Below are 26,306 nucleotides of genomic sequence, written 5' to 3'. Positions count from 1 at the left end.
TAAAATAGACAAGAAGAACTCTTTATGCAGAGTATGTTTTACATCTAATGTGTGGGCGATTTGGGTTATTTAAGGGAACTACATTTGTACCATGCACTTTTCTGGAAAAACATAAGATAATTGAATTTTCAAGAGATGTTCATCCCACTGTTGGTACCTTGCACTTTACTGTTCTGCAATCAATGGGAATACAACCAACTTTGTCCCTATATTTAGCTGGTATCAACTCTTGTACAATTAAGTTTACAATCATGATCTATATTGTCCACTAATACTAAACAAAATTCTGATGTGGTTTAAATCTCTAGGTAACACCTGGAAGCAAGGCATCACTAGCTAATCTCTCCCCTGGTGATGTTATCCTAGCCATTGATGGAATAAGTACTGATGCTATGACACATGTTGATGCTCAGAATAGGATCAAGGCTGCTACCAGTCAATTAAGCCTCAAGATCAACCGGTTAGTATGGCTGTAGTACAATATTATACCATCAATAAATTAAAACAGATTTACAGGGAACATTGACTCCTTATAGAAGAACTGTTCCAGCGTTGCATGTGCAGCAAAGGACTAGACAGCACAATAAAGAAAAGAACTGCTCATTGTGATTGTCATTGAGAGTTACTCTTTTTAACACAAATCAAATGCTTCCTCCAGCAGAAGTACTGTCGTCATTTTTTATCCTAATATCTCTTGTGTTTGCTAATCTGTGTATTTTCCGTAAATGATTTGAGTGCATTAACAATGAAAAGCGAAAATGCAGTTGTTGAGGTTTTGTTTGCTTGTGTCCCAGGCCTGAAACTAAGCTTTGGTCTCCTCAAGTCACTGAAGATGGCAAGGCAAATCCCTTCAAGATTAATTTAGAGGCAGAACCACAGGTAAATAGTACAGGAAAAAAACTTAAATGTTTCAAGTGTTTAACTGTCTATTATTATTATTGGAGGTTGTTGGAAGAAAGCCAAGTTAAAATTGATCATTCTTTAATTTGTGTTCTTAAAATTTAATTCTGTCACTGCATGGTTAATTCATACGTTTTTCAAAAACAATATTTATCCTTTTGCGGATAATGTGATAGATGTAACACTTCAAGATAAATAATTGATAGGGCTGATAGTTTACATTTCTTTATGCATAACAACTTACTTGTTAGGTAATAAACTTGGGAGGAATTCATGCTCATTAAACAAGGATGAAAGGACCAAACAGACTAGCTATTAACAAAAATGGAAATTGGTCTGGCACCATCTGTGGAGAGAAAACAGAATCAATATTTCGGGTCCAGTGACCTTTCTTCAGATTAGCCATTAATATTTGATACTAGATGCAAAGTTATTCCAGAAGGAGTACTAATGAATAATTGTATATTTTTTTTAATGTAGGAAGGTAGAAAAAGAAGAAGCCTCTTAGGACTCGTTCACTACCTGATTTATTCATGACTGATCTATGCTCCAGAGATCTACCGTTGCTCCATAAGTAACAATTTATTGGATAACAAAAACTATTGATCTTAGCTAGAAAATTATCTATTGATCTAGCCCCAATCTCCAGTAGCAGAATTTCAAATTCTAATACCCTTTGTACATAGAAATGTTTCTTAAAATCATTCATGAATAGTCTAGATTTGATTTTTAGACTATCTAGTCCTATATTCCTTCACCAGTAGGTTAGTTTCTCTCTAACCTACCTATTCCCATTAATATCTTGATAAATTCAATGAAATAATTATTTAAACTCATGAAATTCAGGGAAAAAATCTTTTAATTTGTGTTACCTCTCTTCTCATACTTTGACCTTGAAGATGTATATCTGATAAATATACATAACACTCCCTCCAAAGGGAAGGAAACGACATAATGGTAATATCAATGGGCTGTTAATCCAGAGACCCAGGTAATATTCTTGGGATCCAGGTTCAAATCCCACCATGGCAGATGGTGGAATTTGAATTCAATAAAAATCTGGAACTAAGTGCCTAATGATGACCATAAATTGATTGTTGTGGGAAAAAACCCATCTGGTTCATTAATGGCCTTCAGGGAAGGAAACTGCCATCCTTACCTGTACTGTCCTATAAGAAAATCTACTAGGAGAAAGTGAGACTGCAGATGCTGGAGATCAGAGCTGAAAATGTGTTGCTGGAAAAGCGCAGCAGGTCAGGCAGCATCCAAGGAGCAGGAGAATCGATGTTTCGTGCATGAGCCCTTCTTTAGGAATGGCTCATGCCCGAAACGTCAATTCTCCTGCTCTTTGGATGCTGCCTGACCTGCTGCGCTTTTCCAGCAACACATTTTCAGCTCGTATAAGAAAATCTACATCCACTCCAATGTGATTGACTCTTAAATACCTTCTGGGTAGTTAGGAAGGGTCAGTCAATGCTGACCTAGGTAGTGACACCCTCATCCTGTGAATGCGGATTTTAAAAACTCCTTCCTTGAGATTAATACCCAGAACTGCTTTCTGTATTTCAGGTGTGGGCTAAACTTTTAATAACTGAAGCATGATTTTTATTATTTTATTCCTGTGGCTCTAAAAACCAGCATTTCATTAGCATTTAAAAAAATGGTTACCTATTCATGACAATTTAATTGTGTACAGATATGAACATCCACCCCTGACACTCACTCACTCCCCACCCCTCCACCTCAAACCCCACCACTGCCTCAAGTCCCTTTGGACTTGCACCATTTCCATAGGATTGATAGTGCACAGTAGGAGACCATTCGAATCATTTTATCTCTGTGGGATTTCCGAGTAATTCACAATGCCATTCTTCCATCTTCTCCCCATAGCTTACTTCTCAGATATCAGTCTAATTTTTTTCTGGATGTTTCATTTGAACTTGCCTCCACTACACACTCGGACAGTGCATCCCAGAGTTTAATCACATTCCACAGGAAAATGTTTTTTTTCTCTCATATCTCTTTTGTTTCTTTTCCCAATAATTTCAAATTTTGCCCTCACAATTTTGATGCTTTCACTATCTACTCTGCCCAGACCTCTCAGGATTTTGAATATCTCTGTCAAATGTCCTCTCAGCTTACTCCAAGGAAAGTAGTTATAATTACCCAATGTATCTTCATAACTGAAGATCTTCATCCAAGAACCATTCTCATTAATCTTTTCTCCACTTTCTTCAATGCCTCTCATTCTTTAAAAAATGGTATGCCTGGAAGTAGATACGATGCACCAGCTGAGAACAAATTAGTGTTTTATACAGGTTCAACATAACCCCCTTCTTCTACTCTATGCTCCATATTAATAAAGTCTGTAGTACAGTTTGCTTTATTACCTACTCTCTCAACCTATATTGCTACCTTCAAAACTTATGAACGTGTAAATCCACCTTCTTCTGATCCTGCACCCACTTTAATGTTGTGTCCTTTAGTTTATATTGTCTCTTCATGTTCTTCCCTCTAAAATTAATAACTACACATTTCTTTTTATTGAGCTTCATCTGCTACTTATCCATCCATTCTACCAACCTTTATATGTCCTTTTGAATGTCTACACTAATTTGGTCACTGTTCAAAATGTATCCAGGTTTTTATATCATCTACAAACTTTGAAATTGTTTGCTATATACCAGTATCTAGGTTGTTGACATATTTTAGATTAGATTAGATTAGACTTACAGTGTGGAAACAGGCCCTTCGGCCCAACAAGTCCACACCGACCCACCGAAGCGCAACCCACCCATACCCCTACATTTTACCCCTTACCTAACACTACGGGCAATTTAGCTTGGCCAATTCACCTGACCCGCACATCTTTGTGACTGTGGGAGGAAACCGGAGCACCCGGAGGAAACCCACGCAGACACGGGGAGAACGTGCAAACTCCACACAGTCAGTCGCCTGAGTCGGGAATTGAACCCGGGTCTACAGGCGCTGTGAGGCAGCAATGCTAACCACTGTGCCACCGTGCCGCCCACTGCCACCGTGCCGCCCATATATCAGGAGGTTCTCACTGTGCGCATGTTGACTATCACTGATTAACTGAAAAATTTCAATGAATTCAGTTGACCCTTAACTATGGCTCTGATAGTTTTCCAACAACAGATATTAGGCAAAGTGAAGTATAATTCTTTGTTTTTTTTCTCTCTGGTTTCTTAAATATCAGAATGATAAGTGCAACTTTCCAATTTAACAGAACAGTTCCTACATTGAAATAATTTTGGAATGTTATAATCCAATTTATCTTGCCCAAGCACCTTAAATCCCTGGATTGGAAACCATCTGGTCCTGGTTGTTTATCATTCTTTAACGCCATTACTTTCTTCACCACTATTACTTTAGTTACCTGTTTTGGTGAGCCTCTGCTGCTGATTTAAAGTTAGTTTTCCTGTGATGTTCAACATATTGGCCTCTTTCTCTGCTGTATTCCTCTACTCTAAAGCGGAAACAAAGTAATTATTTTGCCTATTCAATGTTTTCACTCACAATATCATCATCATCATCAGTTTTTTTTCTATTTCTGACATAACTGTAAATTGTTTGTATAAATTTCAATCATGCTTTCTTTTCATAATGTTTTAAACTCCAGTTATCTGTCTTGTCATCCTTTGTTGTTCTTTCCTAGTCACCAGAATGTGTGCTTTTTAAAAAAAATGTTTTATTTTGTTTAGTTTTACATTACCTGTTACCTCTTCAGCAGATTATAACTGTCTTCGTTGGAAAGCCCTTGAAGCTGTTACAAAGCTAGTCCTTTATTTTTCTTAAAGCTGTTCCTTGGCTCAAGGAGACTCTGTACTTGATTGGGGTAACAAACCAGGCCAGGCTCCATTCAGACTAGTTTGGTGCAGAGATGGATTTTGAAAGGCCTTTTGTTTATATGTAAACAAATGAGACTTCAGGCCAAAGTAGTCATGTTGAAGAAGTGACCTGTAGAATGAAAGGGGAGTGGTCAGCTCTCTAGATGAGCAGTTTAGTTCAGTCCAGAACTGGTTGGGAGTTCAACAGTGAGCTGTGTGGAAACTCATTCTGCTCTCCATTCTAAGTTCAACGTGGAAGCATCTGATTCTTTTTTGGACTGTGTTTAAAGGGGTTTGCTTATTGGGACTGTTGTGTGTATTCGGAACAGCATACTTAAGTCTAGTTTGGATAGTCTGAGTTCTCTAGGAGTTCTTTATTCTGTTCTTCATGTTTCATTGTGTAATTTTGTGAATAAAATGTTTGTCTGTTTTAAACCTGGTAGTCAAACTCGCTAACTTAATCATGGTAATTTTCACTGTACATTCACTGCAATAAAATGCAAAGTTATAGTCTGGGCTGCCTGCTCTAGAATGTTTTGAGTGGTCTTGCCTAGTCGATAACAGAAGTATAAATTGGCTTGGTATCACATTAAATTGCATTTTGAACATCTCCTACTGATCATCTATCATTTTACCAATTATCACTTTGTACAGATCCCTGTGTGTATCTTATTTTCCCACTGAAGATGAACCTATTAAAGCTAAAATGTGTGGTACTGGAAAAGCGCAGCAGTTCAGGCAGCATCCGAGGAGCAGGAGAATAGATGTTTCCGGCAGGAATTATTCTGATTAGGAACTGTCCTGCTCCTCAGATGCTGCCTGATCTGCTACGCTTTTCCAGTGCAACACTTTTTGTATCTGATCTCCAGCATCTGCAGTCTTCACTTTCTCCTGCTTAAAGTTAGACATCAAGCAATTGTTTTGTGTTTCTCTCTTGCAGATATTATGCAGAATTTGATCATATTGGATAAATATTCATGTATGTACAGGCCACTAATGATATCTGGCTCACTACCTTTTTTCATTATTCTTTCATGGGATATGGGCAGCAGCCTTTATTAGCCATCCCTGATGTCCTTGAACTGAGTGACTTGTTCAGAGAGCTGTTAAGAGTCAACCACATAGCTGTGATTCTGGAGTCACATGTAAGGTAGACTGGATAAAGGTGGCAGATTTGTTTCTTGAAACAGACATTCATGAATCAAATAGTTTTTACAATGATCAGTTACAGTTTCATGGTTGCTATTACTGAGACTAGCTTTACATTCCAGATTAATTCATTGGATTTAAACTCCATTTAAATGCCTCACTTGAATCTCACTCTTTGCCTTTGGATTACTAAGCCAGTGGCATTACTACTATGCCACCATTTCCCGATCATTTCCCTATAATTACACAATTAGACATAGGAACCACTGTAGTCCAGTCAGTCCAACATGTCTGCTCCATCATTCAATGAGGTCATGGCTGCTCTCATAATCCTCAACTCACTTTCCTGCCTTTTTCCCCATAACCATTGATTTCCTTCCTGATTAAAAATATGTTTATCTCAGCCTTTAATACACTTAATGACCCAACCTTGATAACTCTCTATGGTAAAGAACTTCACAGGTTCACTACAGAAATAATTATTTCTCATTTCTATCTCAAATCCCTTGCTTTGAGATTCTTGCCTCTGGTTCTAGATTGGGCCACAAGCAGAAACAATGTCTCCTTAATTATCCTGTTAATGCCTGTTTCTACTCTGATTCATCTAAACTCCAATGAGTACAGGGCCAGCCTGTCCTCATAAGAAAATCCCTTCACACCCAAGACTAGCCATGTGAAGCTTCTGTGGACTGACTCCAATCCACCTATATTTTTTCTCAGATAAGGAAAGCAAAACTGTTCACAGTTATCTAGATATGATCAAACTAGTGCCTTGTATAATCTTAGCAAGGCATCTCTAGTTTTTGACTGCTGGATGCTGTGGTGCTGGAAAAGCAGAGCAGGTCAGGCAGCAGCCGATGAACAGGAGCGTCGATATTTCGGGCAAAAGCCCTTCATCAGGAATCCAATTATCTCTACTTTTCTACTCAATTCTGTGTTAATAAGATGACAATATTCCATTCACCACCATCTTCTCAAGGAAACTAGGGACAGGCAATAAATGCTGGACATCCAGCGACACCCAGATCCCACAAAAAATGAATAAATAAAAATAGGTAAAATGTAACCTTGCTGATTACCCACGAAACCTGGATCTTTTGTTTGTAATTCATGCATGAAGGCCCCCAAATACTCATGCTGCTGCTTTCTACAATATTTGTCCACTTAAATGATATCCAGCACCTCTCCTCTTCTCGCCAATGTGCATAATTCCACGTCTTCCAACATTATATTCCATATGCCTTTTTGTTGCCCACTCACTTAACCAGTCTATATCCTGCTGCAGACTCATTGCATTATCCTCACCACTTGCCTTCTGTATTTTTCTGTTATTCACAAATTTGGCTGCACTATATTGACTTATATCATCCACATCATTAATATATCTTCTAAATAACCATGACCTGAATAGTGATCTCTGTGGCAGCTACAGGTTGTCATCCTGAAAATTCACTCTTCATCTTAACTCTCTGTTTTCTATTAGTTAGCCAATCCTCTATCCATGCTAATATTGTAACCCTAACACCATGAGCTCATATCTTATATGCATTATCTTTTGGAAATCAAAATACATTATATCTATTGTTTCCCATTTATCGATCCCATTTGTTACCTCCTCAAGTAATTGCAGCATGATTTTCTCTTCATGAAGCCATCCTGACTCTGCTCGATCGTATTGTATGGTTCTAAATGTTCTACAATTCCATCCTTTATAATAGACTCTAACATTTTCCCAATGAAAGGTATTAAGCTACCTACCATGTGCCTGGTTAAATCTGTGATATATTGGATCTGTGAAATATCATTGTGAAAACTATACATGGCACACGGTTAAAATCTCCCATTAGAAGTATCCTACGTTTATAACATATATGTCTAATCACAGCATTAATATAACCTACTGTTCGACAGCTGTTACCGGGGGTTTTGAACAACTCAATGTCAGGTCAAAATTCCTGTTCTATTTCTTAATTCTGTCCATAAAGTCTCCTTAACCTGCTTCCCTTTTGTTATATCCTCTCTCACCATTGAAGTGATTTTACCTTTATTATTTTCCTTATCTTTCCGTAAACCTCATAAGATGATATGTGTAGTTCCTGGTCTGATCATCTTGAAGCCAACTCTAGATAATGGCTACCATGTCATATACTCACATCAAATTTGCATCTCCAATTCCTTCAATCAGTTCCTTATAAAAGGTAAAATTGCTATAGTCCTATGCTATAGCAACCATGGGGCTGCTCTTTCATGAGAGAGATGACTGGTGGTGGTTTAACCTGAGGGCTGCCACACCTCAGGCCAGGGGAGAGGTTGAGAAGGAAAGTGAGCCTCAACTGATGGTAACCTCAGCCAATGCATGAACTGAACCCACACTGTTGGCAGCTGATTTACAAATCACTGTCCAGTCAGCTGAGCTATAACAAAGGCTTATGTAGATCATATATCTTAGCCTTTCCTTATGGCCCCTGTTTTCATCTTCTATTACTTATTTTTCTCTCTTGGTTTCTGCTTTACATCTTTTAGTCTTTCCTTATCCTTTAGTTGCAGAAGTACTATTTCTGATTTTTATTCTAATCTCACCCCTTTTTGTTTGTTTTTGAATGAACTTGAAAACAAATGGTTTAAATACAACTCTTTGCACTGAGCCTTGCCCCAGTTTTCTGCTTTAAAGTCTTGTTAAAAAAAATTAAGGTGAAGCTTTTTGCCTTACAGCTATCAGAACCAGGATACAAGAAACAGACTTGAATAAAGAGACACTATCTTATACAGCTTTTTCTTTTCAGTTTGTTTCTTGAGTCCTAGCTCTGGCAATAAATTTAATTAAACAAGAGTGAAAGATGGAAAGCTTCAACTTCTTGTCTTTTTAAAATCATTTTTATAACCTGTCCTGACAAGGATTTATTTAGTTTAAAGTCCTTGTCAGTCCCCAATTTTAACTTTCCATTAGGACCCTGTTTATAGTCCAATTCAGGCAAAGGCTGTGGTATGTGTTCCTTGCCTTTAAGAGATATCACCGTTAAGAATCCCGCATGTTGTGTGAATGCAGGGTTGTAATTCTGCAAGTCTGGCTGTCAGTGTGAACACTGCACACACAAAAATTAGCTATTGTGCTGTGATGTTTGTTTTATAACTAATAATGTGTTCGACTGCTTTAAAAGCAATAAGCTACAGAGTTAATAAATCCCCGATTAGCAATTATCATTGAAATATCATGGCCACCAGTGGTGGATATTGTTGTTTTAAGCTTTGAGACAGCTGACCGTGCGAAGAATTCATGAAATGTTGAAGGAGAAATTTGTCCAGAGCAGTGAGTATAGCTTTTATGGAACACTCCTTTAAGAATCAGGCAGATCTCTCCTGAAGCAAAGATTGTTGAAACTGAAGGCAGCAGTCAGCACAGACTTAACAACAAGACTAACAGCTGAAGAACTAAAACATCCTCAGAGTGAACCACATTGGAAGAGTCAGATTACATTTTTGTATTTGTCACTGGAATCCATGCCATTTAAATAGAAGTCTACAGAATTCATTGAGTACTTTGTGAGCAGATATAGAAAGTAGGACTTATTCTGGATTTTGTTTTCCAGATGGGGAGCCAGTAGACATTATTGTTGAGTGTTTCCCCTTGTAAACTTTCCAGAAAGATTATAGTGGCAAAAGACTACAAAATGGCCACATGTAAGAATAAAGCAATTCTCGCAGGTCAACAGAATTTACAGGTCCCAAGTACCACCTCAGTGTTTGATACAATCAGCAGAACACCTAAACATAGCACAACATGTAGAATGTGTAGCCTTCTACCTCCACAAAGGAAATGCCCAGCTTTCGCAGCAAAGCCCATCGGCAGACGCAGTCCACTACAATAGAGGCTAATACAGCTACAAAGAGCCAGGTACTAACCCAAATGGACCACGACCAAGGAGTATCTTACTTTGCAAGCTACAATACAGATCATCAGGTCTCCTGCTAGAGGGCTGTACATACAAATCAGAGTCTGATGATTACACAACAAGACATTGAGTCTTGAACATATATCAATCTCATGGAAAATATCAATGACATCTGACTGACCAAAGAGCTTGCAAAATGTCAATCTATATGTCCTCACAAAACTGGTGACTTATAAGCTTGACACAGGGGTAAGCATATTATCCCAGTGATTTCTACAAGACATGCACTCCAAGTCACAATGAAATCCAGGAATGTATTACCTACAGCATACGGCAGTTCAACAATTCCATGAGCTTGATCAGTAGTGCTGGAGTCAGATGCTGTCTGATGTTCTCCATTGTGGTAACTGCTGAATAAACTAGCCAGCCACACCTCAGAATCTGTGGAATCAGTCAGACGTCAGAGACACAATAGAAACCACAGCAGACTATTCATGAAACACGTGCAGAACTGAATAAAAAGAAACAGAATACATGACTTTCTTCCGAATTTCTACAAAATTGGTGGAGATGCACAATGTTTCAAACAAGGAGCTGTATGTAGCTCATGGGACAGTCCTTCCAGAAATAAATGTCAGTCGTGGTGCTCCAGTGAAATAATTCAAGCTGGAAATGAAACAACTAATAAAACAACAGATGGAAGAGGGAAGAAAGAACAAAGAGGCTGGTCAGTTAGAAAAGGAGAAAAATACACTGGACCAACAGAAGACCACAACCCATGTAGGATTCACTTGTGCAAAACCACAAGCTTCAGAATGAGCTGGAGGCTCTTAAGGAACAATTCAATAAATCCCAAGAAGATTTGAACCACTTGAAACAGCTTGAGCAATGAGACCAGTCAGTGGTAAATCTGTTGCAAACTTTGGATGCATTGTCATCAAGATAAGCAGATTCTGGTATAGCAACTTCAACCGATAAAAGTCAAACTTGACAACACAAACAGGAATGACAAACCACATTGATGATGTCTATAGAAGTCAGCAGGACCTCCAGCCAAAATCCCCATCATGGGATCTTGGTGCATTAAGAATCTACCCATTAGTTATTGAGTCAGATAAGCTCACTTGCTATTGGAAATAGTTAAACTTTCTCTCTCTCTATATATATTATATGTATACTTTGTCTTTATACACTACACCTTTAAGAATTCAATGTGCTGTTTTTATACAAAGTTGTGACTCCAGCTACTAGTTAGCCTGGCTGTGGGTTTACAAACTGCTCACACACAAATCAATTGCTCAGCTGTAATGTCTGTTTTATAACTGATTATGTCCTTTAATGTCTAAAAGACCTAACTCTCATTAATTAATGAGGGTTGGAACATTAGACTATTAACATTACCATGACAGAGTCCCACAATAGTATTGTTTCTTCTTGTCTCAATGGAGGTGTCAGTGTCTCAAGAAACAGAGCCCCTCTTTCACATATTCCTCCTTTATGCAAGCATTTACATCCTTAATCTACCTATTGCAGATTAGTAGGATGCATGTCCATTGGATAATAATCAATAAATTGTCACAATTGGGATATATCTGGATTTACTTTAGAGATCCAAGTACTCTCCCCACAAAATATCTTGTCTATTTTTCCCAACATCGTTGGTCTCAACATGAATGACAATGATTAGATCATCATTCTTCTTTTCTTCAATACTCTTTCAAATTGATTAAAGATGTCCCTCACTCTGGCACCAGGAAGACAAGATACCACATGAGACTCTTAATCCTGATTACAAAAGATGTTATCTGTCTTCTTAATTTTTGATAGACCTACATTTGACCCATGATCTCATTGAATGATAGAGCAGACATGATAGGCTGAATGGCCTAATTCTGCTTATTTGTCTAATGGTCTTTATGGTTCTTGAGACCAAGGTTATATTTATCAGAGAGCAGCAATGCTCAGGCACCTATATCCTTCAAAGACTTGGTCAACCTACAACATGCATCTCAAAATTCTGGAGATGTACCACCAGCAGTTCCTCCTACAGATTCCACAATGACAGCACAATAACAGCATCCTTTCTTAAGCCAATTGACCCAGCATCAAGGTGCTAATAACTCAAAACCAACTTTACAAGGAGGAATATATCATCCATATGATGGATGATATGCCTGAGAAGAGACACCAGAATTTGAATTAGAGTCCCTACAGTCTGGAAACAGGCCCTTCAGCCCAACAAGTCCACACCAATCCTTTGAAGAGTGACCCATTCCCCAGCCTGTTTTTACTCCTGACTAATATACCTAATTACATTAGGTAATTAGATGAATCCCTGAACACTATGGGCAATTTAGTGTGGCCAATCTACCCTAACCTGCACGTCTTTGAAATGTGGGAGGAAACCGGAGCACCCGGAGGAAACCCACGCAGACATGGCGAGAATGTGCAAACTCCACACAGACAGTCGCCTGAGGCTGGAATCGAACCTGCGTCCCTGGTGCTGTGAGGCAGCAGTGCTAACCACTGAGCCATTGTGCCATTACTTTACTCAAACCCTGTCATGATAGGGAACTCCTGGAGTACATAGGAAATACTTTAGGGATATCCTCAAAGGACTCTTGAAGAGGTTAAACATTCCCGACAACTCAGGGGGTCCCAGCCTACTGACCTTCAAAAGTGGAAAAGCTTCATTCTGGACGTCACTGAACACAGTGGTAGAAATGTGCAGAGGCAAAAACCAAGGCGTCAGAGGGGCACACAAGCCTCCAAACAACCCAGTGACTAACCTGTCTGACAAGTGGGATCCATCTGCAGATCACTCATTACACTTATCAGCTATCTCAGAGCCATCAAACAAGTGGAAGCAACTCATCCACAATCCTAAAGGACTGTCTCAGAAGATGAAGGACACCTCTCCCTTCATAATCCACCACAATTTGGTCTCCAAGGTACCATGATCAATATTCTGATTGTCCTTCTGACAGTTTTTATGCACAGAGGTCTTTATCTTTTTTTTAGATTAGATTACTTGCAGTGTGGAAACAGGCCCTTCGGCCCAACAAGTCCACACCGACCCGCCAAAGTGCAACCCACCCAGACCCATTCCCCTACATTTAACACTATGGGCAATTTAGCATGGCCAATTCACCTAACCTGCGTTGTGGAAGGAAACCGGACCACCCGGAGGACACCCACGTAGACACTGGGAGAATGTGCAAACTCCACACAATTTTTTTCGCCTGAGGCAGGAACTGAACCTGGGTCTCTGGCGCTGTGAGGCAGCAGTGCTAACCACTGTGCCACCGTGTTGCCCAGCAGCTACAGCAGCTTTTCAAAACTGAGGATGAACTTTTTCCAGTAACCAGCCCAGTGCTGGTCTCACACATTTTGCCTCAGGTAGAGCAGGCAGTGATTGAAGAGATGGTTGGGTGCAATGCTTGGGTTTTCCCATTCACTTGGTGTTTGCACATGGCCTCCACCAGGACCTGTTAGAGACACTCTAGATCGTTGGCACTTTGCAGATATTTCTTTGACAACATTGGGTAGTCTTTGGCAAGAGGTTCCCACCAGTTCATGGAGACATTACAATTTTTCAAGCAATTTTTGAAGACATCCTTGAAGTGTTTCCTGCGCCCTTTTGATAACCACGTTCTTTGATGGAGATTCTAATAGGAAGCCTATTTTGGTAGTTTTGTATCAGGCATGCAAACATGTGGCCCACTCAATGTAGCTAATCAACAGAAACCAGTACCTTGATGCTGGCGATGTTGGCTTGAGAGATATTGGATTGTGTATCCTGCTAGTGGACTTGCAGGCTTTCATGGGAGTTGGTAATGCTTCTCTAGAGGTTTGAGATGTCTGCTGTACATTGTCCATGTCTTTACACGCATACTTAAAGGGCAGGCAAGGGTATTCCCTGTAGACTAGGAGCTTGATGTTAAGACATCAGGCATGTGTTCCTAAGATGGCTAAAAGCTACACAAGTGCACTTGAGTCAATGTGGAATATCATTATCAAAACACTTACGATTAAAAAAGTACATACAAATAACTTAAACCAAGATATAGCAAAGAAGTTTGTCATGTGCCTGTAGGATGTGTGAGTTTGTTATCAAAGTCTCCCCTTCTTCAGTGAGGCTACCAATTGATTTACATTGTCCAGTGGCTTTCTGTGGATCTTTGATAGTGGGTGAACAGTGTTGTATAAGCTGGTAGAGGACCTTCATCTTGTGGATTCTGGATTAGAGTGGTGCTGGAAAAGCACAGCAGTTCAGGCAGCATCCGAGGAGCAGGAAAATTGACGTTTCGGGCAAAAGACCTTCATCAGGAATACAGGCAGAGTGCCTGAAGAGTGGAGAGATAAATGAGAGGAGGCTGGGGATGGGGAGAAAGTAGCATAGAGTACAATAGGTGAATGGGGGTGGAGATGAAGGTGATAGGTCGGGGAGGAGGGTGGGGAAAGGTAGCAAAGAGTACAATGGGTGGTTGGGGGTGGGATGAAGGTGATAGGTGAGGGGAGAGGGTGGAGTGGATAGGTGGAAAGGAAGATAGGCAGTTAGGACAAGTCATGGAGACAGTGCTGAGCTGGAAGTTTGGAACTGGGGTGAGGTGGGGGAAGGGGAAATGAGGAAACTAGTGAAGTCCACATTGATGCCCTGGGGTTGAAGTGTTCCGAGTCGGAAGATAAGGCGTTCTTCCTCCAGGCATCGGGTGGTGAGGGAATGGCGGTGAAGGAGGCCCAGGACCTCCATGTCCTCGGCTGAGTGGGAGGGGGATTTGAAATGTTGGGCCACAGGGCGGTGTGGTTGATTGGCGCAGGTGTCCCAGAGATGTTCCCTAAAGCACTCTGCAAGGAGGCGTCCAGTCTCCCCAGTGTAGAGGAGACCGCACTGGGAGCAACGGAAACAACAAATTATATTGGTGGATGTTCAGGTAAAACTTTGATGGATGCGGAATGCTCCTTTGGGGCCTTGGATGGAGGTGAGGGAGGAGATGTGGGCGCAAGTTTTGTAATTCCTGCGGTGGCAGGGGAGGGTGGGTTGCTGGGGGGTGTAGACCTGACCAGGTAGTCACGGAGGGAATGGTCTATGTGGAAAGTGGAAAGGGGTGGGGAGGGAAATACATCCCTGGTGGAGGGGTCTTTTTGGAGGTGGCGGAAATGTCGATGGATGATTTGGTTTATGCAAAGGTTGGTAGGGTGGAAGGTGAGCACCAGGGGTGTTCTGTCCTTGTTATGGTTGGAAGGGTGGGGTTTGAGGGTGGAGGGGCGGGATGTGGACGAGATAAGTTGGAGGGCATCTTCAACCATGTGGGAAGAGAAATTGCGGACTCTAAAGAAGGAGGCCATCTGGTGTGTTCTATGGTGGAACTGGTCCTCCTGGGAGCAGATACGGCAGAGGCAGAGGAATTGGGAATACGGGATGGCATTTTTGCAGTAGGTAGGGTGGGAAGAGGTGTAATTCAGATAGCTGTGGGAGTCAGTGGGTTTGTACAAAATGTCAGTGTCAAGTTGGTCGTCATTAATGGAGACGGAGAGGTCCAGGAAGTGGAGGGGGGTGTCAGAAACGGTCCAGGTAAACTTAAGGTCAGGGTGGAATGTGTTGGTGAAGTTGATGAATTGCTCAACCTCCTCACGGGAGCACGAGGTGGCGCCAGTGCAGTCATCAATGTAGCGGAGAAAGAGGTGGGAAGTGGCGCCTGTGTAATTACGGAAGATCAACTGTTCTACGTAGCCAACAAAGAGACAGGCATAGCTGGGGCCCATACATGTGCCCATGGCTACCCCTTTAGTCTGGAGGAAGTGGGAGGATTCAAAGGAGAAATTGTTAAGGGTGAGGACCAGTTCGGCCAGACGAATGAGAGTGTTGGTGGAAGGGTACTGTTGGGGAAGTCTGGAGAGGAAAAAACGGAGGGCTTAGAGGCCCTGGTCATGGCGGATGGAGGTTGGATATCCATGGTGAAGATGAGGCGTTGTGGGATGGGGAAACGGAAGTCTTGGAGGAGGTGGAGGCGTGGGTGGTGTCTTGAACGTATGTGGGGAGTTCCTAGACTAGGGGGATAGGACAGTGTCGAGGTAGATAGAGATGAGTTCAGTGGGACAGGAGCATACTGAGACAATGGGTCGGCCAGTGTGGTCAGGCTTGTGGATCTTGGGAAGGAAGTAGAACCGGGCAGTGCGGGGTTCCCGGACTATGAGGTTGGAAGCTGTGGGTGGGAGATCTCCTGAGGTGATGAGGTTCTGTATGGTCTGGGAGATGGGGGGGTGGGGTCATGGTCGAGGGGGCGGTAGGAGGAGGTGTCTTCGAGTTGGCGTCTGGCTTCAGCAGTGTAGAGGTCATTGCGCCAGACTACCACTGCACCCCCTTTATCTGCTGGCTTGGGATTGGAGCAGAGGTTGGAGGGGGGTAGACAGGTTGAGGCGGTTAATATCCCGGCAGCAGTTGGAAATGAAGAGGTCGAGGGCACCTATCCACTCCACCCTCCTCTCTGATCTATCACCTTCATCCCACCCCCATCCACCCATTGTACTCTTTGCTACCTTCCCCCACCCTCCTCCCCGACCCATCACCTCCATCCCCACTCCAATTCACCTATTGTAATCTATGATTTCTCCCCACCCCCACCCTCCTCTCATTTATCTCTCCACCCTTCAGGCACTCTGCCTGTATTCCTGATGAAGGGCTTTTGCCCGAAACATCGATTTTCCTGCTCCTCGGATGCTGCCTGAATTGCTGTGCTTTTCCAGCACCACTCTAATCCAGAACCTGGTTTCCAGCATCTGCAGTTATTGTTTTTATGAAACTTTATCTTCTGGATGTTTACCCACAGCACATTCTTTTGTACACTTCTGTGAATGTGTCTACAATGGTTTGGACCTTGGCCTCTGAGTGTGTGCACATGCAAGCACCATCTGTGTAGTGCATTTCAATGAGAGGTTGGGATTGTTTTGGTTCTGCACTGGGAGTGGTGCAGATTAAACAATTTCCCTATTGCCCTGTAGGAAAGGTCTTTCTAGCCAGAATCTTCATTGATATGAAGAGTGCTGTAGCTGCCAGGAAGAGCATCGGTGTGATGACACAGCCTTGTGTGACTTGTCTCTACATGCATATTGGACTTGTGGTGCATCCACTTCATGTTGCATAATCCTAGTGGAGCCAGGTCTATGTCCAATGGCTGATATAGCTGAAACGATTGGAGACCAGGCCCCACTGCATGGATAAGTAGCAAGTACATTGTAGCTGTTAGGATCTGGCTTTTACATTTTTATTTCCTGTCGTTTTCACCTGTGTTCCCTTTACTCTGCATTCCATCCTGAACCTACACCTCTCTGTGGTGTGACTAAAGTCCGAAGCAATTATCCAGAGAGTGTTACACTTGCTTCACATAAGAAAGTGCAGCAGCAGTATATATTCTTCCCTCAATCTTGCTCCTCCATTCACTCTGATCAAGGCTGAGTTTCTGATTTAAATCCTCTTTCCCATGCATTCACTAGTTCAATGATTCAAGCCTTTGAGATTTGAAATAAACATCTACTGCAGATGTGTTCACTCAGGACAACCTCACAGACATCAGTCCAAGCACATGGAAACCATCTCTGCTATACTTTAGTCAAAATTATTCATATCTACTTTTTTTGTCTTATGTTTTCTTTTCCCACAAATTAACTTGCACTAAATGCCATTTCCCTGGAAAACATTCTAAGTGTGTTTTAAAAGCAAAGTCCTGCAAGCAGCAAATGCTGAAGAAACTGAGGGGATTGGGTGGCACAGTGGCTCAGTAGTTGGCACTGCTGCCTCACAGTGCCAGGGACCTGGGTCCAATTCCACCCTTGGGCGATATCTATGTGGACTTGACATGCTCTACCCGTCAACTCCTCCGGGCACTCTGGTTTACTCCCACAGTCCAAAGATGTGCAGGTTAGGTGGATTGGTCATGGGAAATGCAGGGATGGGGGTTTGGGGGAGTGGGTCTGGATGGGATGCTCTTTTGAGGATTGCTGTGGACTTGATGGGCTTAATGGTCTGTTTCCACATGGTAGGGATTCCAAGGATTTGGGAGCATTGTTCTGAAGAAGTCATTTTGGACTCAAATTGTTAATTCTGTTTCTCACTCCACAGATACCGTCAGACCTGATGAGTTTCTCCCGCACTTTTTATTCTTATTTTAAATGTTTTTATTTATTAGACCATTATCTCAGCTTACCTGAAATAAATTTAGTATTTCTCTCTGATTTGATCTAAAAGTAAAATATGCATCAGTACTGACCCATCATCTCTCATCCTTCTGCTGCTATCACTGTTTTTACTTCTTCCCCTGACATTTTTGTTTCCTAAGAGCATGGGGTGACACAGTGGCTCAGTGGTTAGCACTGCTGCCTCACAGTACCAGAGACCTGGGTTCGATTCCCACCTTGGGTGATTGTCTGTGTGGAGTTTGCACATTCTCCTTGTGTCTGCATGGGTTTCCTCCCACAATCCAAAAATGTGCAGGTTAGGTGAATTGGCCATGCTAAATTGCCCACCATGTTAGGTATGTTAGTCAAGGGTAAATGGGCCTGGGTCAGTTGCTCTTCAGAGGTTTGGTGTGGATTTGTTGGGCTGAAGGACTTGTTTCCACGCTGTAGGGAATCTAATCTCATTTAATCCAATCATAGACCATTCAGCCTCTTAAGCCAACTTGTCAATTCAATATGATCATGGCTAATCTTCTGCCTCACATTTACTTCCCCACCTCTCTCCATTGATTCATTCGAGTTCAAAAATCAATCTATTTAAACCCGAAATCTGTTCAACTTTGGAACATTCACAACCCTATCATGTAGATATTTTTAAAGATTTACAACTCCAAGTGAAGAAATCTTTCTGCATCTCAGTCCTAGACATGAACATTTGAATCAGGAGGAAAAATAGGCCATTCAATCCCTTGTGCTTGTTCCACCTCTCAGTAAGATTATAATTAGCCTCTGATCTTATGGAATGGTGGGACAGGCTTAAGGAGCTGAATAGCCTACTCCTGCTGTTATTTCTTGTATTCTAATTATCCCTTATAATATAACAAACATATCAACTTACATACTATACACATCAATCTGTGCTGTGAAACTACCTTGAGATATGAAGAACCAAGGAGTTTTGTTTCCCCCTAGGGTTAGTCTGTAATGCTGATTGATGGAGGGAGATTTACTTTCAGGGTTGTAGAAAGATAAGTGCTGAGATTGTGGCTGGACCTTACCGTCAGTAATAATAGCAGATCAAAACTTTACATGTTCTTGCAACATTCCTGCATCCATTATTTTAACAGGAGTATTATATGTGTTTAAATAATGAATCCCTCATTAAAGTAAGAGAGTTGGGAGTATCATATGAATGTATTCACCGTTTTTTCGCTGCTGTCACCAACAGTAATTTCTGAGCTTGTGACCAGGGGCAAGTGCAAGAGCTGGAGGAACTATGTGTTTGTTTGCTTGTTGCTTTGTTTCATGCTTATAAAAATATTACTAACAAGTATCAATGTCAAAACGTCAATCAACATGAAAAAAATTGTTTGCTTTGCAGTTTTATAATCTTGCTGTGAAATTGTGAATGAGCTTAAACAGTATTACTGCAAGTTGAAAAAAGCCCACATGCATTTACTGACATCAGCTGATTTATCTTGATTACTGAACAATAACGTAGATGAAAAAGGAACTTAAAACTAGCAATTAGCATTCCCTTCTGTGACATTATAATCTTTGTATAGGCCAGAGATTGCTGTTGTGTTGTTTGAGGATTAACTGTGGGTTCTTATGGAATTTAGGCAGAACTTGCTCATTCTGGTTTGCAAACTTTTTTTTCAGTCTGCAAATAATGGGATTTGCCTTCCAAACGGCTAGCCAACCAATGGAAAGAGAGCACTAATCCAGTATATCAGCTGAGAAACAGTAGGGTTTGGGGCCCAGCTTTGCTGCTCTTTTCTCTTGTAAAATTGCTGTCTCTTGTGTACAGTTGTAGATGCTTTTTGTAAACTGTTTTGTAATTTGTTTAATAAAATAAAAAATATATATCAGCTGAGAACTCCAATTAAGAGACATTAAAGCACCTCAAATTGCAATTACAAAGAAAAAAAATTCGGCTAATCATAAACTTGCCTTGGACTATGCCCATCAATATTAGCATTATGTAAAGCAAGATGTCCTCAGCCCTTTTGTAGAGAATATAAGTAAACATATAATTTAAAACAGGCAGAAATTCTAGGTTACCAAGTTGGAGCAATAGAATCAAACACAGATACCAGTGAGTCGTTATAATCTTAGATGGAATAGAATTAACCAAAAAGTCTTTTGTAAAATGTTTTAGAAAAGCAAATTCACAAAAGTCATAAACCCCCATCCAAATATGAAGCATCAATAGACCCAAAGCTCTCCAAACTCTCTGTCAGGTAATAAGCCTGAGGCCAGTTTTAAAAATATTTGAGAATTCTTTTTGATGGCCAAAGTTAATTTGATCAGCTCTAGGAGATTGCATGAGCTCATGAGTAATGAGCACCGACACATTGATGGATTAATAGTGTGTACTCAATGGGCTGCATGGCCTCTTTCAACACTGTAAAGATTCTATGATTCTATGAGTAATTAATACTAAACCAAGTGACCTTCCAGCCATCTCCTGCAAATGATTCAACTGTCTTTTGAACAGTCATGAGAAATTCATAGTTAGCTCATGCCACATGTCAGAAGAAACACTGGTATCTACCTTAACTTTTTATTGTGCTCCCTTGTTATCAATCCCTTTCTATCACGGGCAACCCAGAACCTATTTCCCTAGGATATACAATCAATCCTAAGAGATAAGAGGACAAAATGTATCTTAACCTGGAGGATATCTATCATTCATGACCTCATTCCACAACATACCTAATCTGGCCTGTTCATTATTTATTTGAACTAATTCCAGAGCATTTCTTGTTTATTAAAAACAGATGTAGATTGAATATATTCCAACGTTGGGCATTAACTGAAGGCTCATGTAAATCAAAGCAGGGCTGCAAGTGGTGCTGTTGGTGGGAAATGTCTTTCTAAATAAACACTTATTATGTCAATAAAAGGATAGGCTTGAGTGGTCTATCATTCACCATCTATCTGAATTGTAACATGTCTTTGTATCACCAGAATACTGAAGTCATTTATGAAAATGGTGATATGTGACTTTATCGGAGAACTCAATGCAATCAGCAAGAAAGGAGCTGTGTTTCAAGGACACTAGATCAAAAGAAATAGAAGCAGGACTAGCTTCTTAAGCCAGCTCTGCCATTCATGATGATTGGGCTGATTCCGTGCCACAATCCTGTTAAGAACATAGAACATAGAATGTTTCTTGCAGTACAAGCCCTTCAGCCCTCGATATGAAAATAATCTGATGCCCATCCAACCTACACTGTTCCATTATTATCCACATGTATGTCCAATGCCCATTTAAATGCCCTTAACATCGGCGAGTCTACTACTTTTGCAGGCAGGACGTTCCACGCCCCTACTACTCTCTGAATGAAGAAACTATCCCTGATATCTGCGCTGATATCTGTCCTAAGTCTATCACCTCTCAATTTAAAGCAATGTCCCCTTGTGTTAGCCTTCACCATTCGAGTAAAAAGGCTCTCACTGTCCACCCTATCTAACCCTCTGATTATCTTATATATCTCGATTAAGTCACCTCTCAACCTTCATCTCTCCAATGAAAACAGCCTCAGTTCCTTCAGCCTTTCCTTGTAAGACCTTCCTTCCATACTTGGCAACATCCTAGTAAACCTCCTTTCTAACCTTTCCAAAGCTTCCACCAGAACTGCATGCAATACTCCAGGTGTGGCCTTACCAGTGGCTTGTACAACTGAAGCATGACCTCATGGCTCTGAAACTCAATCTGCCTACCAACAAACGGCAACACACCGTATGCCTTCTTAGCAATCCTATCAACCTGGGTGGCAACTTCCAGGGATTTATGCTCCTGGACAGCGAGATTTCTGTTTATCTACACTGCCAAGAATTTTACCATTAATCCAGTACTCTGCATTCCTGTTATATCTTCCAAAGCAAACTACCTCACATTTTTCCACATTAAACTCCATTTGCTGCTTCTCAGTCCAGCTCAGTATCTTATCAATGTCACTCTGTAACCCACAACATCCTTTGGCATTATCCACAACTCTGCCTACCTTATTCATCCACAAATTTACTAATCCATCCTTCTACACTCACATCCAGGCCATTTATGAAAATGATAAACAGCAGTGGTGCCAAACAGATCCTTGCGGCACACCAATGGTAACTGAGCTCCAGGATGAACATTTCTCATCAACCAACACCCTCTGTCTTCTTCCAGCTAGTCAATTTCTGATCCAAATAGTGACATCACTTTCAATCCCAAAACTCCATATTTTGTGCAATAGCCTACCATGTGGAACCTCATCAAACACCTTACTGAAGTCCAGATGCACCACATCAATTGCTTTATCTTCATCCACCTGTTTTGTCAGCTTCTTGAATAACTCAATAAGGTAAGTGAGGCATGACCTACCCTTCACAAAACCGTATTGACAATCCATAATCAAATTATTCCTTTCCAAATGACTATAAATCCTATCTCTTATAGCCTTTTCCAATACCTTACCCATAACTGAAGTAAGACTCACTGGCCTGTATTTACCAGGCTGTCCCAACTCCCCTACTTAAACAAGGGAACATTTGCTATCTTCTAGTCTTCTGGCACTATTCCTGTCGACAATGATGACATAAAGATCGAAGCCAAAGGCTCTGCAATCTCCTCCCTGGCTTCCTAGAGAATCTGAGGATAAATGTCATCTGGTCCAGAGGTCTTATCTATCTTCAGATCTTCCAAAATTGCTAAAACCTCCTCTTTGTCAACCTCAATCCCATCTAATCTTGTAGCCTGTATCTCCGTATTCTCACTAACATTGCCCTTTTCCAATGCGAATACTGACGAAAAGTATTCATTAAGCGCTTCCCCTATGTCCTCAGATTCCACACACAACTTTCCACTACTACCTTTGGCCCTAATTTTACAGTAGTCATTCTTTTATTCCTGATATACCAATAGAAGGCCTTAAGGTTTTCCTTGATCCTATCAGCCAACAACTTCTCATGTCTGCTCATGGCTCTCCTTAGCCCTCTCTTTAGATCTTTTCTGGCTAAGTTATAACACTCAAGCCCATGAACTGAGCCTTCATGCCTCATCCTCACATAAGCCTTCTTCTTCCTCTTGAGCTTCCTCGAGGACCTTAGGCTCATCCAAGAGAATGAGATCTTTCTGCTACATTCAAACTAAGTAGCGGGGGGAAGGGATGAACTGGATGTTTAAGAAGGAAATTGAAGGGAAAGTTAGAACAAGGGAAGTCAAGAAAGACAACCGTATCAATGAAGCAGAAAACTCAAAAAGGGATCATGCTGTAAGGTTGAGTGAAGTAGGAGTTGATGGGAAGGGTGAGGGCAGTAACAAATTAAAAATACTATATATGAATGCACGATGCATTAGAAGTAAGCTGGATGAGCTTGAGGCTCTTTTGGAAATTGGCAGATATGATATTGTGGGGATAACTGAGACGTGGCTTCAACTGGACATGGCCTGGGAAATGAATATTCAAGGCTACATGTGCTATCATAAGGACAGACTGACGGGCAGAGGGGGTCGGGTGGCCATGTTGGTAAGGGATGATATTCAGTCCCTTGCGCGGGGGGACCTAGAATCAGGGGATGTAGAGTCAGTGTGGATAGAGCTGAGAAATTCTAAGGGTAAAAAGACCCTCTTGGGGAGTTATCTACAGGCCCCCAAACAGTAGTCTGGATGTCGGATGTAAGTTGAATCAGGAACTGAAATTGGCCAGTCGCAAAGATGTTACTACAGTTGTTATGGGGGATTTCAACATGCAGGTAGACTGGGAGAATCAGGATAGTATTGGTCCTTAAGAAAGACACTTTGTGGAGTGCCTCCGAGATGGATTCTTAGAACAGCTTGTGCTGGAGCCTACCGGGGAGAAGGCAATTCTGGATCTGGTATTGTGCAACGAACCAGGATTGATCAGGGACCCCGAAGTGAAGGAGCCATTGGGAAGTAGTGACCATAATACAATAAGCTTCAATCTGCAATTTGAGAGGGAGAGGGTACAATCGGAAGTGACAATATTTCTGTTGAATAATGGGAATTATGGAGCTATGAGGGAGGAGCTGGCCAAAGTTCAATGGTGCAATACCTTAGCAGGGATGACAGTAGAGGAACAATGGCAGATATTTCTGTGTACAATGCAGAAGATGCAGGATCAGTTCATTCCAAAAAGGAAGAAAGATCCTAGGAGGAGGCATGGGTGGCCGTGGCTAACAAGGGAAGTTAAGAAACATATAAAGTTAAAAGAGAAAAAGTATAACATAGCAAAGATAAGTGGGAAAACAGAGCACTGGGAAGCTTTTAAAGAACAACAGAGGATTACTAAGAAGGAAATACGCAGAGAAAAAATGAGGTACTAAGGTAAACTGGCCAAAAATATAAGGGAGGATAGTAAAAGCTTTTTTAGGTATGTGAAAGGGAAAAAAATAGTTAAGACTAAAATTGGGCCCTTGAAGACAGAAACAGGAATATATTACAGGGAACAAAGAAATGGCAGAAGAATTGAATTGGTACTTCAGATCTGTGTTCACTGGGGAAGACACAAGCAATCTCCCCGAGTTAACAGTGGCTGAAGGACCTGAACTTAAGGGAATTTATATTTGCCAGGAATTGGTGTTGGAGAGACTGTTAGGTCTGAAGGTTGATAAGTCCCCGGGGCCTGATGGTCTACATCCCAGGGTACTGAAGGAAGTGGCTCGAGAAATCGTGGATGCGTTGGTGATTATTTTCCTGAGATCAATAGATTTGGGATCAGTTCCTGCGGATTGGAGGGTGGCTAATGTTGTACCACTTTTTAAGAAAGGCGGGAGAGAGAAAGCAGGAAATTATAGACCAGTTAGTCTGACCTCAGTGGTGGGTAAGATGCTGGAGTCTATTATAAAGGATGAAATTACGACACATCTGGATAGTAGTAACAGAATAAGTCAGAGTCAGCATGGACTTATGAAGGGGAAATCATGCTTGACTAATCTTCTGGAATTTTTTGAGGATGTAACTCTGAAGATGGACGAGGGAGATCCAGTAGATATAGTGTATCTGGACTTTCAGAAAGCTTTTGATACAGTCCCACATAGGAGGTTAGTGAGCAAAGTTAGGGCGCATGATATTGGGGGCAAAGTACTAACTTGGATTGAAAGTTGGTTGGCTGACAGGAAACAGAGAGTTGTGATAACCAGCTCCATTTCGGAATGGCAGGCAGCGACCAGTGGGGTACGGCAGGGATCAGTGCTGGGACTGCAGCTTTTTACAATATATATATTAATGATATGGAAGATGGTATTAGTAATAACATTAGCAAATTTGCTGATGATACTAAGCTGGTTGGCAGGGTGAAATGTGATGAGGATGTTAGGAGATTACAGGGTGACCTGGACAGGTTAGGTGAGTATTCAGATGCATGGCAGATGCAGTTTAATGTGGATAAATGTATGTTTATCCACTTTGGTGGCAAGAACAGAAAGGCAGATTACTACCTAAATGAAATCAATTCAGGTAAAGGGGCTGTACAAAGAGATCTGGGTGTTCTTGTACACCAGTCAATGAAGGTAAACATGCAGGTACAGCAGAAAGTGAAGAAGGCTAATAACATGCTGGCCTTCATAACAAGAGGGATTGAGTATAGAAGCAAAGAGGTTCTTCTGCAGCTGTACAGGGCCCTGGTGAGACCACACCTGGAGTACTGTGTGCAGTTCTGGTCTCCATATTTGAGGAAAGACATTCTGGCTATTGAGGGAGTGCAGCGTAGGTTCACGAGGTCAATTCCTGGAATGGCAGGACTACCTTACACTGAAAGACTGGAGCGACTGGGCTTGTATACCCTTGAGTTTAGAAGACTGAGAGGGGATCTGATTGAGACATATAAGATTATTAAAGGATTGGACACTCTGGAGGCAGGAAACATGTTTCCGCTGATGGGTGAGTGCCGAACCAGAGGACACAGATTAAAAATACGGGGTAGACCATTTAGGACAGAGATGAGGAGAAACTTCTTCACCCAGAGAGTGGTGGCTGTATGGAATGCTCTGTCCCAGAGGGAGTGGAGGCCCAGTCTCTGGATTCATTTAAGAAAGAGTTGGATAGAGCTCTAAGGGTTATGGAGATAAGGCAGGAACAGGATACTGATTAAGGATGATCAGCCATGATCATATTGAATGGTGGTGCAGGCTTGAAGGGCAGAATGGCCTACTCCTGCACCTATTGTCTATTGTCTATTGACAAGAGCTTCAAATTCTTTAGTAAGCCATGGCTCCCCCTCCCGACAACTACCTCCCTGCCTGACAGGTATATACGTATCAAGGACCTGCAGTATCTGTTCCTTGAATGAGCTCCACATTTCAAGTGTGTCTATCCCCTGCAGTTTCTTTC

General features: G+C 41.5%; 1 protein-coding gene across 2 annotated transcripts in view; it reads left to right on the top strand.

Moving 5' to 3' along the window:
- LOC132822262 (PDZ and LIM domain protein 3-like) overlaps window positions 1-26,306 on the top strand; it is a 104,400-nt gene that overhangs the window by 41,924 nt on the left and 36,170 nt on the right. For both annotated transcript variants that reach the window (XM_060835418.1, XM_060835409.1), the window contains exons 2-3: window positions 309-460; window positions 795-879. In XM_060835418.1, coding sequence (XP_060691401.1) covers window positions 309-460; window positions 795-879 — 237 coding nt within the window. The remainder of the gene's footprint in view (window positions 1-308; window positions 461-794; window positions 880-26,306) is intronic.

Source organism: Hemiscyllium ocellatum, chromosome 2, assembly GCF_020745735.1.
Source record: "Hemiscyllium ocellatum isolate sHemOce1 chromosome 2, sHemOce1.pat.X.cur, whole genome shotgun sequence".
NCBI classification, from domain to species: domain Eukaryota; kingdom Metazoa; phylum Chordata; class Chondrichthyes; order Orectolobiformes; family Hemiscylliidae; genus Hemiscyllium; species Hemiscyllium ocellatum.
The sequence above is the reverse complement of the archived record's forward strand: the minus strand, read 5'-3'. Positions and strand labels throughout refer to the sequence as shown.